The sequence below is a fragment of the Lactuca serriola genome, chromosome 8, assembly GCF_051521515.1.
Source record: "Lactuca serriola cultivar US96UC23 chromosome 8, Lser_US96UC23_V15, whole genome shotgun sequence".
In the NCBI taxonomy this organism is placed as follows: Eukaryota; Viridiplantae; Streptophyta; class Magnoliopsida; order Asterales; family Asteraceae; genus Lactuca; species Lactuca serriola.
In genome coordinates, this window is record NC_136415.1 from 36,120,572 (window position 1) to 36,134,557 (window position 13,986).

At 42.2% G+C, this 13,986-nt stretch overlaps 1 protein-coding gene across 1 annotated transcript; it reads left to right on the forward strand.

The window, feature by feature from the left end:
* The first annotated feature begins 9,208 nt into the window (after positions 1–9,208).
* On the forward strand, positions 9,209–11,513 carry LOC145070586 (putative inorganic phosphate transporter 1-9). The gene is made up of 2 exons (XM_079017527.1): positions 9,209–10,009; positions 10,346–11,513. The coding sequence occupies exons 1-2, from the start codon at positions 9,270–9,272 to the stop codon at positions 11,241–11,243; spliced, it is 1,638 nt and encodes a 545-aa protein (XP_078873653.1). The 5' UTR covers positions 9,209–9,269; the 3' UTR covers positions 11,244–11,513.
* The last annotated feature ends 2,473 nt before the right edge of the window (positions 11,514–13,986 follow it).

Below are 13,986 nucleotides of genomic sequence, written 5' to 3' on the forward strand. Positions count from 1 at the left end.
GTTTGAATCCAACACATACAATTGATAGATCTGAGTCCAATAAGCTGATTTACCACGTAAAGTTTCCAACTTTACGTGTACAACCTCATGAATAAGGGAAATAAGGCTAAAAGATGCACAAAATGGGTAGATCTATGGTTAATATGCAAAGTAACTCCAAAAAAGGCAGTAGATCTGGGCACTACAACACCCAATCATTCAGATCTATAGATATCTCGACTTATTAAAGCATCCATGCACACATAAGGCTTGGAACAAGCATCAACTAGATCCTAGGAGGGCTCTAATGGAGGTTTAAAGCATATAACAAGAGGGGAAATCCGAAAATACCTCAAATAACTCAGATTTGCCCTTGAATCTTTGCACTACACCTCTTCTCCTTGTTCCTTGCTTCTTCTCCTTCTTCAAACCTTCACAAAATGGCACAAAACACTTAGCTCACACAAGGGAGGATTAGGGTTCTTTCTCACAGATTTCTCAGGGTGAGGGAGGCGAGAATGGGGCTATAAGGTGACTTAAATAGTGGGCAACCCGGGGATTTAGGGTTTCACCCAGTCGGATGGACTCGCCGAGTCAGGGATATGGACTCACCGAGTCCCCGGCTCACACGTGCTCGAAGTCGCGACCCTACTCGGCGAGTCAGGCTATGAACTCGCCGAGTCCCTCTTGCAAAACTACAAAAATAAATACCAAGGGATTACCATACCGGACACGGGTCGTTACAATTCTCCCCCACTTATCTCAGACTTCGTCCTCGGAGTCTGCTACGGCTGAATCTGCAAATAACTCTGGGTAGTGCTCCCTCATCTCCTCCTCAGCCTCCCACGTCCACTCAGACCCCTTCCGGTGCTGCCACTGCACCTTTACCAACTGAATTTCCTTGTTCCTCAAGGTCTTGGTCTTCCGGTCCAGAATTGCGACCGGTCTCTCAATATAATTCAGGCTGCTATCAACCTGAATATCCTCAAGGGGAACGACTGCTGACTCATCCACCAGACACTTTCTCAACTGAGACACATGGAAAGTGTTGTGGATCTGACTAAGCTCCTCAGGAAGATCTAGCCGATAAGCAACCCGACCCACTCGAGCCAAAACCCTGAAAGGACCAATAAATCTGGGGCCCAGCTTGCCCCTCTTCCGGAACCTGATGACACCCTTCCAAGGTGAGACTTTCAGAAGGACCATATCCCCCACCTGGAACTCCAAGTACGAACGCCTCCTATCGGCGTAGCTCTTCTGCCGACTCTGAGCAGTCTGCAGTCTACTACGGACCTGCTGGATCAACTCAGTCGTCTTGAGCACCACCTCCGTGCTCCCGATGACCCGCTGACCGACCTCGCCCCAACAAATCGGGGTCCTACACTTCCTCCCATACAGCATCTCAAAGGGAGGTCGGTCAATGCTCGCATGATAACTGTTGTTATACGAGAATTCCGCTAACGGAAGGTACGTATCCCAACTGCCACCGAAATCCAAGACACATGCCCTAAGCATATCCTCGAGAGTTTGAATCGTCCTCTCGCTCTGCCCGTCTGTCTGAGGGTGGAAAGCGGTGCTGAAATGGAGACGAGTACCCATCTCGTCGTGGAACCGCTTCCAAAATCTGGATGTGAAACGGACATCTCGGTCTGACACCACCGATACCGGCACTCCATGACGTGCCACAATCTCACGCACATAGATATCGGCTAACTTCTCCGCCGATATACTCTCCTGGATCGGGATAAAATGGGCACTTTTCGTCAACCGATCCACTACTACCCATATCGAATCCACTCCACGTGCGGTCCGGGGAAGCTTGGTGACAAAATCCATGGTAATGTCCTCCCATTTCCACACAGGAATGTCTAACGGCTGCATCCTGCCGTGGGGCCTCTGGTGCTCCGCCTTGACCTTCCGGCAGGTCAGGCATCTCTCGACGTACCAGGCGACGTCCCGCTTCATGCAGGGCCACCAATAATCAGGTCGAAGATCTCGATACATCTTCGTCGCTCCTGGGTGGATAGAAAATCGAGACTTATGAGCCTCGTCCATCAATACCTGCCGTACCCCACCCCAGTACGGTACCCATACTCTACCATGAAGCGTCAACAAACCCCGACTGTCGTAATCAAATGAAGCTACTCGGCCCATGATCCTCTCACACTTCTGTCTCTCCTCCTTGAGACCCTCTACCTGAGCCTCCTTGATCCGCTCCAACAACGGAGTGATCACGGTCATCCTCAAACATAGATCCCTGATAGGGGCCGCCGACACCTTGCGGCTCAGGGCATCGGCCACCACATTGGCCTTCCCTGGATGGTATAGGATCTCACAGTCGTAATCCTTTAGCACATCCAACCACCTCCTCTGCCTCATATTCAGACTCGGCTGATCCATAAGATACCTCAAACTCTTGTGATCCGTGTAAATAGTACAACGGACCCCATAAAGGTAATGCCTCCAAATCTTGAGGGCAAACACAACTGCCCCCAACTCCAAATCATGGGTAGGATAATTAGCCTCGTGAGGCTTCAACTGTCTCGAGGCATAAGCTATCACATGGCCTCGCTGCATCAGAACTGCTCCCAAACCTGTGATCGAGGCATCACAATAGACTACAAAGTCCTCTATTCCCTCTGGCAAGGTAAGGATCGGAGCCTCGCACAATCTCTGCCTGAGGGTCTCGAATGCTGTCTGCTGCTCCGGACCCCAACGAAATACCACTGACTTCTTGGTCAGTCGGGTGAGCGGCACTGCTATCTTGGAGAAATCCTGAATAAATCTCCGATAATACCCTGCCAACCCTAGGAAGCTCCGAATCTCAGATGGAGACTTCGGGACCTCCCACTGCATCACGGCCCCTATCTTGGCCGGATCTACCAGAATACCCTTCTGGTTGACGAGGTGACCAAGGAACTGCACCTCGCGCAACCAGAACTCACATTTGGAGAACTTTGCGAAAAGTCTCTCCCTCCTCAAAACCTCCAGCACCTCCCGCAGGTGCTCCTCGTGCTGCTCCTGCGTCTTGGAATATACCAAGATGTCATCTATGAACACTATCACTGACCGATCCAGCATCGGCCTACACACGCGGTTCATGAGATCCATGAACGCGGCTGGAGCATTGGTGAGCCCAAATGGCATCACCACAAACTCGTAATGACCATACCTGGTCCTAAAAGCAGTCTTCTGTACATCCTCATCTCTAACCCGCATCTGATGATATCCGGAGCGTAGATCAATCTTGGAGAACCAAGACGCTCCCTGAAGCTGATCAAACAAATCATCTATCCTCGGGAGTGGGTAACGGTTCTTCACCGTTACCTTATTCAACTCCCGATAATCAATACACATACGATGCGACCCATCCTTCTTTCTCACAAACAGGATCGGCGCTCCCCAAGGCGAACTGCTCGGCCGAATGAAACCCTTGTCTAACAGCTCCTGCAGCTGCGTAGACAACTCCTGCATCTCAGGGGGAGCTAGCCGATACGGTGCCTTGGCTATCGGAGCCGCACCAGGGACGAGGTCGATCCTGAACTCGACCTGTCTCTCAGGAGGTATCCCCGGCAAATCCTCAGGAAACACGTCCGGGTAGTCTCGAACAATAGGAACATCATCAACTGTCGACTTGCCCTTCTCCCGGGCATCCAAAACGTAAGCTACAAAACCGGCGCAACCCTGCTGAACATAGCGCCTCGCCCTTGCGGCAGAACAAAAGGTCGGTCCTCGCTGTGGCCTCTCACCCTGAATCACCAACTCTCCCCCACTGGGAGTGCGAACCCTCACTAGCTGAAGCTCACAATCAATCACCGCCCCATTGGGGCTTAGCCAATCCATACCCACAATAACCTTATTCCCTCGCAGGGGAATAGGTACCAGGTCCACTGAAAACTGCTCATCAAATAACTGAAGAGAACACCCTCTGTGCACTCTGCCGACCCTCACGGTCCTATCATCCGCTATCTCAACCTCTAATGGACAATCCAGCTCCCCTGGAGCTCTACTGAACCTCTTGCTAAGCGCAAGAGATACGAATGATCGGGTAGCCCCCGAATCGAATAATACCAAAGCAGAAATGCCGTTCACAGAGAACGACCCTGAATAAAACATACAATCATAAGCAACATTTAATCAATAATAATAAAGAGATAAAAGGGAAGATACATACCCATCACCACATCAGGAGTCGCTCGCGCCTCCTCTGCTGTCATCTGAAACGCCCTACTCTTCGCCACTGGCGCATCAGCTCGGCCCTGTCGGCCATCTGTAATCCTCAAGGTAGCAGGGGCAGGTGCAGCCACCTTCCCCGCTGAAGCTAAACTCGGACACTGGGACTTTTTATGTCCCATCTGATTGCACTGAAAGCAAATCAGATCTGATGCTGCGACGGCAGTAGCAGGGGCCGTACAATCCCTACTCAAATGCCCAATCCGACCGCACTTGTAGCAGCCGGAACTCCCTGCCTTGCACGCTCCCTCGTGCAATCTCCCACACTTGCCACATCGACCGTGGCTCTGCTGACTCCTAGATCTGTGATCCGAAACCTTGGGCTTTTTGCCCGAACCGCCTGAACCCGAAACCGCCTCCGGTTTCCTCTTCTTCTCCATCTCAAGATCAATATCCCTCTCCCGAGCTCTAGCAATCATATCTTCCAGCGTTTTACAGCTGGACCGGCTCACAAACTGGCGGATATCGCTCCGCAACATCTCGTGATAACGGGCCTTCTTCATTTCCTCATCAGCTACATACTGAGGAACGAGAAGAGCCCTCTCCCTGAACTTGGCGGTGATCTCCGCCACTGTCTCTGTAGTCTGGGTGAGGTCCTGAAACTCCCTAGCTAGCTGTTGCACCTCAATGACCGGTGCAAACTCCGCCCTGAACCTGGTAGAGAAATCAGCCCAGGTCATGGCGTCCAATGCTGCATCATCCCCAATGGCATGCCCGACCTCCTCCCACCAATCTCGTGCCCTGTCCTTCAGAAGACAGGACGCCAATCTGACCTTGTCCCCCTCGGGACATCTGCTAGTGCGGAAGGCGTTGGCCACATCCGCCAACCATCTGCTGCTCGCTATGGGGTCTCGCGCCCCATGATAGTCCGGAGCTCCACATGCCCTGAACTCCCTGAAAGTAAGGGTGCGCGACCCCATCATGGCCGCCACCTCGGCACGGAAGGTGCCCAATCTCTCATCCATCAGCTCTAGAATCCCCTCCTTGATCGAACCGAAGATCACAGGAGTCTGCTCTATAATGATGCGCGTAATCTCCGAAGAAAGAAACTCTCGGGTCTGCTCATCCATGCGCTCATCCCCCGAACCTGAACCTGATCCCTCCCCGGCACCTCCGCTGCCGGCTGCTGGTCTCGAACGCAGAACCACCATTCTGAAACACATCACAACTACATTAGAAAACAGGAATATCTTGAGGGATCATTGATACTACAACTAGCTTCCTGGTCTTGTCTCAGCCTTTCTTGATTCGAGTACGAATCCTCTGCTTCCAGTAGTACGGGCCCATACTACCTTCCACATCTATCCGTACTTTCTTCAAGAACTGCCCTGACTCCACCAAGTCACTTCTACTACTACTGATCTCTGCTACTCTCATCCTAGGCTTGCCCCAGGGAAACCTCAGACTCAACTCCACTAGTCCTCAGCTGCTGCAGGTCTCCTTATAATGCTAATTAACCATCACCTGAACACCATCACATGTGACGAAGATCAGATAATCCTTCAAGTAAAAGACTCGTCCCTATCACGGTTGGACTCAAACAAGAGCTGCGCAATAGGGCCAGTTCCAGCACTTTGGGATTATTCAACCCTGATCACATGTGGTGTAACGTGTTCACCTAATGGCTAACTTCCATCACTCAGAAATCCCACAAAGCACGAAGCAAGCAGCATTCGGAATAAGGAAACATACTCAGACAAAACTATTCTCAAAACGAGAAACTGATCTAGCATACAGTGCTAAGCTCATACTATCAGGCATAACCTAAACAGGCTATCCTACTGCTGTCTACTCAATACTAGCATGCAATACTCATAAAGATGTAACACATAAAGCAGGCACATAAGACATTCTCCTAGATCCTTAGTCTTATACTAGCATGCTGTTCTACTGAAACTGAAACTGAACAAATAACTTGTATGGGTAATTTGGGAGTACTTACTTGAGCTCGGCTGATCGCATGCACCACACCCTTATCTTGTTTAAAAATTTCTTTCCTTCTAAGTGCTTTCAAAATTCTTTTAGAAAACATTTTCCTTTTTAAAAAAAATCTTTTTATTTCCCCTTAGTTTGAGTTCAGATACACCCGGAAGTGTATCCGAATCCCTCAAACCAGGGCTCTGATACCAACTTGAAACGACCCAAAAATACGACCCAAAAATTTCGTTTTTCAACATAACCAAAAACCATAATCTGAGTGTCATATCATAAACCATACATGATGTGTCTCAAAATCATAATAAAAACACTATGCGGAAAAACTGTATCATATCCATGTTATATAAAAATCAAGAACCAATCAACTCCCAGGATAAAAGCTGAAGCTGTGGTGTGTGCGATGCCATCATCCCGAGCTCCTCTCTCTACAAGAGGAAGTACCTGAAACAAAACTGAAACTGTAAGCACGAAGCTTAGTGAGCTCCCCCAAACTACCACATACCATACAATACATATAAATCACATACTGGGCCTTGCCCACTGCATCAGACCGAGGTCTGGAACTGGCTGCATCGGACCGAAGTCCGGAACTGACCGGGACCTTGTCCCCTGCATCGGACCGGAGTCCGAAACTGACTGCATCGGACCGGAGTTCGGAACTGACTGCATCGGACCCGGAACTGACTGCATCGGACCGAAGTCCGGAACTGACTGCATCGGACCGAAGTCCGGAACACATAACACGGATATGCTTGAATCACAAAGACGTCAAGCCAGCTAGCTACTACATCAAACTAAAGACCGGACTACTGATAATTACACGGGCCGACATTGTGGCCGTAGACCCGATCCTACTGAAGGGAGACTCACCTCGTGAACTGGCTGCTGAGTGAATAGCTCTGAGGGCTAACTGCTGCTGCTCCGGTATCTCCCCGGCTACAAGACCATAAACATTCTCAATCAAATACTAAACACAGCACTGGGTAAAATGACTCTTTTACCCCAGGTCAAAGTCAACTCTCAGACAAAGTCAACTCTCGGTCAAAGTCAACCCATAGTTGACCTGACTCGCCGAGTTGGGCCGCCAACTCGCCGAGTCCCTATTCTCACTCCTCGACTGAACTCACTGCTACTCGTCGAGTATGGCATCGACTCGACGAGTACTCTCCCGATCCAAGAACTCAGACAATCTTCATCCGACTCGCCGAGTCCTATGAACAACTCGACGAGTTGTTCTTGAGCTTAAGAAGATTGCCTTGGACTCGCCGAGTTGTATGAACAACTCGTCGAGTCCCTCCATCACTGAGTCTACTCTCAACTCGCTGAGTCCACTCTCTAACTCACTGGATCCACTCGACACTGATAAAAATGAAGGAATCGGGGACTCGCGACTCGACTCGCCGAGTCGTTCTTCCCGACTCGCCGAGTTGCCGCCATGCAACTGATTTTTACTCGATTTTGTTTGAATCCAACACATACAATTGATAGATCTGAGTCCAATAAGCTGATTTACCACGTAAAGTTTCCAACTTTACGTGTACAACCTCATGAATAAGGGAAATAAGGCTAAAAGATGCACAAAATGGGTAGATCTATGGTTAATATGCAAAGTAACTCCAAAAAAGGCAGTAGATCTGGGCACTACAACACCCAATCATTCAGATCTATAGATATCTCGACTTATTAAAGCATCCATGCACACATAAGGCTTGGAACAAGCATCAACTAGATCCTAGGAGGGCTCTAATGGAGGTTTAAAGCATATAACAAGAGGGGAAATCCGAAAATACCTCAAATAACTCAGATTTGCCCTTGAATCTTTGCACTACACCTCTTCTCCTTGTTCGTTGCTTCTTCTCCTTCTTCAAACCTTCACAAAATGGCACAAAACACTTAGCTCACACAAGGGAGGATTAGGGTTCTTTCTCACAGATTTCTCAGGGTGAGGGAGGCGAGAATGGAGCTATAAGGTGACTTAAATAGTGGGCAACCCGGGGATTTAGGGTTTCACCCAGTCGGATGGACTCGCCGAGTCAGGGATATGGACTCGCCGAGTCCCCGGCTCACATGTGCTCGAAGTCGCGACCCTACTCGGCGAGTCAGGCTATGAACTCGCCGAGTCCCTCTTGCAAAACTACAAAAATAAATACCAAGGGATTACCATACCGGACACGGGTCGTTACAATATATATATATATATATATATATATATATATATATATATATATATATATATATATATATATATATATATATATATATATATATATATATATAATCTATTTTTTTTATTAGAATAATACTAAATAAATAAAATGATATTTATAACATATTTATAAATAAATATTATACATGTATTTATATAAATATTACACATATAGACTTTTAAATAAATATTATACTCTGTAAAAATATTACACATACATTTTCAAATAAATATTACATATACACACTTTTAAATAAATATTTTATGATATATAAAACGTTTCTTGATTCATTGGTTTGCCTTTCACTCACATAGTCACGTTGTCATCTACTTAATTGGCTTCTCTTCGACAATCAAAGTGCATACATCATTTGAACAATCTTAGTTTCACGAAGACATCGTTATATACTAAACTACAATGTTATACTTTTATAAATAAGGATTGTCGGTCTTGCATGCAACAAAATGTTCTCTATTAGAATTAATTAATATAATATTAAGCGTCTATCTGCACTAAAATAAAAAATACGATGATCTTAATTGTTTATTTTAACCAACATATCAAATGTTCTCTATTATATTGAAAAAATTAAAGATAATAAATAATTACATAAGACCATACATATATATGTTCAATGCTCCTTTAATTAGTCTTCGATCAGTTTAGCAAACGACGTTGAAGATTTGGTCAGGAGAGTCAATTCATAAGATGTAGCCATCTATCTATTTATTATATGACAACAAATAAATAACTTCTTCGAAAATGTTACTAGAATATGCTAAGAATTTCCATGTCCACGAAACTCCTTAGCATTTTCCATCGCGATATTTTACTATTGATGTCAATTTTATTACGTAATAACTTATGTTCTTATAAAGTCTAGTGTTCAAATCAAAAAAATTCAATCCCACAATGGCTTTGAAAGTTTTATCCGCACTCGATAGTGCAAAAACACAATATTACCATTTTAAAGCGATCATAATCGCCGGAATGGGTCTTTTTACCGATAGTTACGACTTGTTTTGTATCCCTCCGATCATGAGACTGATTGGAAGGATATATTACCCTAAATTCAATGAAAAACTGGAAGAGAAGCACTTGTTCGAAGTCCCTGGAATCATCGCATCAACCATGTTCGGTGTAGCTTTAATGGGGGCGGTGATCGGGCAGCTCATTTTCGGGCGGCTCGGTGACTGTGTCGGGCGGCGCCAAGTGTACGGTGTTGCACTCATATTGATGGTTGTGGGGTCCATCGGATGTGGGTTTTCACTCTCGACATTGACTCCATTGGTGTTTGTCAGTCTTGGATTCTTTCGGTTTCTGCTTGGTGTTGGGATTGGAGGGGATTACCCGTTATCTGCTACAATTATGTCAGAGTTTGCTAACCGGAGGACTCGTGGGGCGTTTATTGCCGGAGTTTTTTCTATGCAAGGGTTCGGGATACTGTTTAGTTCGCTTGTTACCATGATGGTTTGCTCCATTTTTAGAGTTTCGGCCGATAAATTGATAGCTCCATTTGAACTCCCGGAATCCGAAAAGAATGCCCCGGTACCGCCGGAATCGGACTTGGCATGGCGGCTAATTCTCATGGTTGGTGGAATTCCAGCGTTGATGACTTATTATTGGCGAATGAAGATGCCGGAAACCGCTCGGTACTTATTCTGTTCTTGAGATTTTATTTTAGACAGAAAAGGAAAGAAAAAAAATATACTATGATTGTATTCTCCACTTGTTAAGTCGAAAAATATGGGATACAAAGATTTCCTTGTTTTGTTTTTCGATTTTGTAAGAAAGTAAATGCGTGACATTCTAACATTCTAACATGAAAGACTATCAACTTTCCTTTATATTTCTAACTCACAAATGCAATATTAACATCAATATTCTTAAATACATTTAGTGTCCCTATTAATATATTCGTCGCAGTAATTAGGAAATAGTGACGAATTTATTTTCTTTAGTGACGAATAACTCACCTATTTTCTCAGATTTACAGCTTTGGTCGAGAAAAACACATTGCAAGCAGCGAAAGATATGGAGAAAGTGTTAAAAGTATCACTGAGTCAAATCCAAGAAGATGTCGAGATGATCAGCACCCCAATCAACCGTGTATCTTCCTCAAACACGTATGGCTTCTTTTCAAAAGAATTTCTCCGGCGACATGGCCGTGATCTCATGGCAGCATCCACAAACTGGTTTCTCCTCGACATCGTCTTCTACAGTCTCAATCTATTCCAATATCACGCATTTAAACATCACATGACTCCAAAGATCCACATGAATCTATACGAAGATGCATTGCAGGTTGCAAAATTCCAAGCAATCATTGCAGCCTCTGCAACGATCCCTGGTTATTTCGTGACAGTTTACCTGATTGATCGCGTCGGAAGAGTCAAGATTCAGGCGACCGGGTTCTTTTTCATGGCTGTAAGCTTGTTTACAACAGCGAAAATCAACAGGGGCAATTGGGGATCGAATGCGAATTTCGGGTTCATGATACTTTACGGATTTACGTTCTTTTTTTCCAACTTTGGGCCGAACACCACCACATTCATAGTCCCGGCGGAGCTTTTTCCGGCGAGGTTTCGTGCAACTTGTCATGGGATTTCCGGTGCGGTTGGAAAAGTGGGGGCGATAATTGGAACGATCGGGTTCTTATGGGCTTCTCGTGATCCACGACATGGGGTTGATGTGTCGAAAGCTTTAACAGCGATGGGTGTGGTTTGTGTTTTAGGGTTTTTTGTTACTTATTTCTTTACTAGGGAAACAATGGAGAGGTCGTTGGAGGATAATGAGAATGTCGACGAGCTCACCGGAGTCTGGTTTGTTAGGTTTTGGCCCAATAAGATATGGAAGAAAGCAGTTCAACAAACACCTATGAACTAAAGTCACATCTATCTTCCTTGTAATATATTCTTTTGTTAATTTGATAGTGTTCTGTTGAAGCATACTTGTAAATTAGTCTGCCGGTGATCGGAGGTGTTGGTGGAGGTTGCGGTTGCGGACTTGCGGTGGCCGTGACGGATAGCAATTGGTACGTGGGATATTTTTGAACGGATTATACAGAATTTATAGTATACCATTTAATTTTAATTTTGAAGTTTTGTTATGTGGCTTGTTGTGACCTCTTGTGTAATATATGTATTTATTAAAATAAAAGTTTAATATAAAATTGTAAATATTAACTATATTTTAAAGTAATACTTTTATGTAAATACAAAGAATATATACTAAATAAAATGACTAATTTAATATATATTAATAAAAAATATTGATATTTTAAAAAAAATGATGTGTGATATAGTGATTTAAGATTTAATTCTAAAAGATTTGAAAAAAAAAAAGAAATAAACATATTATGAAATTTAATAGGCACTCACTAAAATGTGGATTTTAAATTTAAGAAAAAAAACACAAGAAAATGACAAGTGAAAAAAAATATTTTAAAAAATCCCAAAAAATGACATAAAGAACAAATGAAGAATGAAGGAGAAATAGTAGGGATATATATATATATATATATATATATATATATATATATATATATATATATATATATATATATATATATATATATATATTATTTATATATTATTATTTTTTAAATCTAAAAATCAGAAAAACAAACAACGAAAAAGAGAAAATCATATTAACATAAGCAAATCCGTCATTTTGAAAAAAAAATCAGAATAGATTGGACCAAACAAACAACAAAATGAAAAGTTTTGGCCTTTATATAGTCCAACTTTTTTGGACCAAAGTGACAATTTTAAACAAAATGACATATATCCAGGTGGATTGTAGCAACAAAGACTACTAGTATAGATCGAAGAAATAAAAACGTTGAAAAAAATCAACCTAGTTGGTTATATGTAAGCAGTCTCTATGGTTTATGTTATCGTTTGTAAACCTCATATTTAATGAAATATTTGTAAATTAATTTGTTTGAAGCATGGATTTTTTTAACAATTATGATATATTATCGTAACAAGGTTTTATAAATAAATGTATTTCTACTGTAAAAGATATGGGGTGTTTAAATCACATGGCTGGTATGATCTGAGGATGGTTGCAGATGGTGATGTCAAAGCTAGCTGATTTTTTTTCGTAAAAGATGGTAATATAAGGAAAGTGGAGGCAGTGATGGATCAATGGAATCCTCAACATTCAAATTAGATACGCCATGTTTGATCTCAAAAATTCGTTAGAGTGTATATTACATTAGCATTCAATTTGTAGATACACTATTTATGGAAGGAATCGTACACTATATAAGAGTGTAAGAACGAGACAAATTATACAGACACAATATAATATTTATTAATCATATTTTATTTTTAGTTTTCAACACAACATTATTGAAGTTAGGGGAGGCCATGGGACGAGTCTGCGATAGTATTAGTGATCCAGTCCCATACCCGGTTATAACGGTATCTAAAATACAGTCTAGTCATATCCTATCTGGTACCTATATAGTAAATACGCATTGGATTTGTGGGTACCCATGAGTATTATATATTCCATTTATATCTTAATAGATTAAAATTTACCCTATAAAATTTTATTGCCTAAAACTCGATCACATTTTAATCTAATAATGAGTTCAATTATTTAATAGTTCCAATTTCTACAACATCAACAGTTTTAGTGTCCAACAAATGTAACATAAACATAATTATCAGTTTATCACCATATAAATTTTATAATATGCAAGTTTCATGATAAACTAGTCAAGATCATAACATAATTACTAAAAACAATATAAACAATTCCATTCTAAGAACTAAGTACTAATTATACAATAAATTTTCTATTTCTAAAATCACAAATAACATTGTAATATAATTTTGAAATCACATATATTTATAATAAAAGTATAAGTATCCAAAAAATATAATTGGATCAGAGACATAACCCTTTGATTAACTAAACTTCAAAATCTCATTTAAAAGAAAATTGATTGAGATGAGCTACGAAACTAGCTAAATCGCCAGCTTCTTCCTTTGAATTTTTGGAACAAAACAAAAAGTTCTCAGTACGTTTATAAAGCATCTCAAAACAATGTGAGTAATCAAAATTAGGTTTGCAACTCTCTTGCGTTGAACTTTGGCACTGTTAAATCCTACTCAAAAGTAATGAAATGAATGTCCAGTAAATCCAATCCTTCTCAAATCAGTTGTTAATATCCATCACTTTTCAAAGTCAGCATTTTCATCCCTAGAGACCTGATTCAATAACAAATTTATTTCTAAACGATACTTTAAAATTTTCTACCTCACACCCAAAACCCTAGCAAAATCGTTGATATTATATGCACAGATCTCAAACAAAGAAGAAACACCCTTCTTGTTCCAAAAATCATTTCAATCAACTTTCTTTTAGATGATCATTTGAAGTTGAATTGGAAATTATGAAGAGGGTATAAATGTAAGGATTTAAAAAGATTTAAAACCTTTTTAAAAATGTTAAAAAAACGATTTTGATAAGTAAGATATTTTCAAATTTATGAAGGATAAATATGATATTTAAATTTTTGTTGGTAAATATGATATTTTAATGTTTAATAAGAGCATATACAAAGTTCTCTTGTAAAAGGACCTAAATCATTTGTTATAAGAAAGGATTAGTT

What these genes read in the sequence shown, in the direction of transcription:
- LOC145070586 (XM_079017527.1), top strand. Translation starts at nt 9,270, where the DNA reads ATGGCTTTGAAAGTTTTATCCGCACTCGATAGTGCAAAAACACAATAT. An exon ending in AAGATGCCGGAAACCGCTCG is followed by an intron (nt 10,010 to 10,345) that starts GTACTTATTCTG and finishes CTATTTTCTCAG; the next exon opens with ATTTACAGCTTTGGTCGAGA.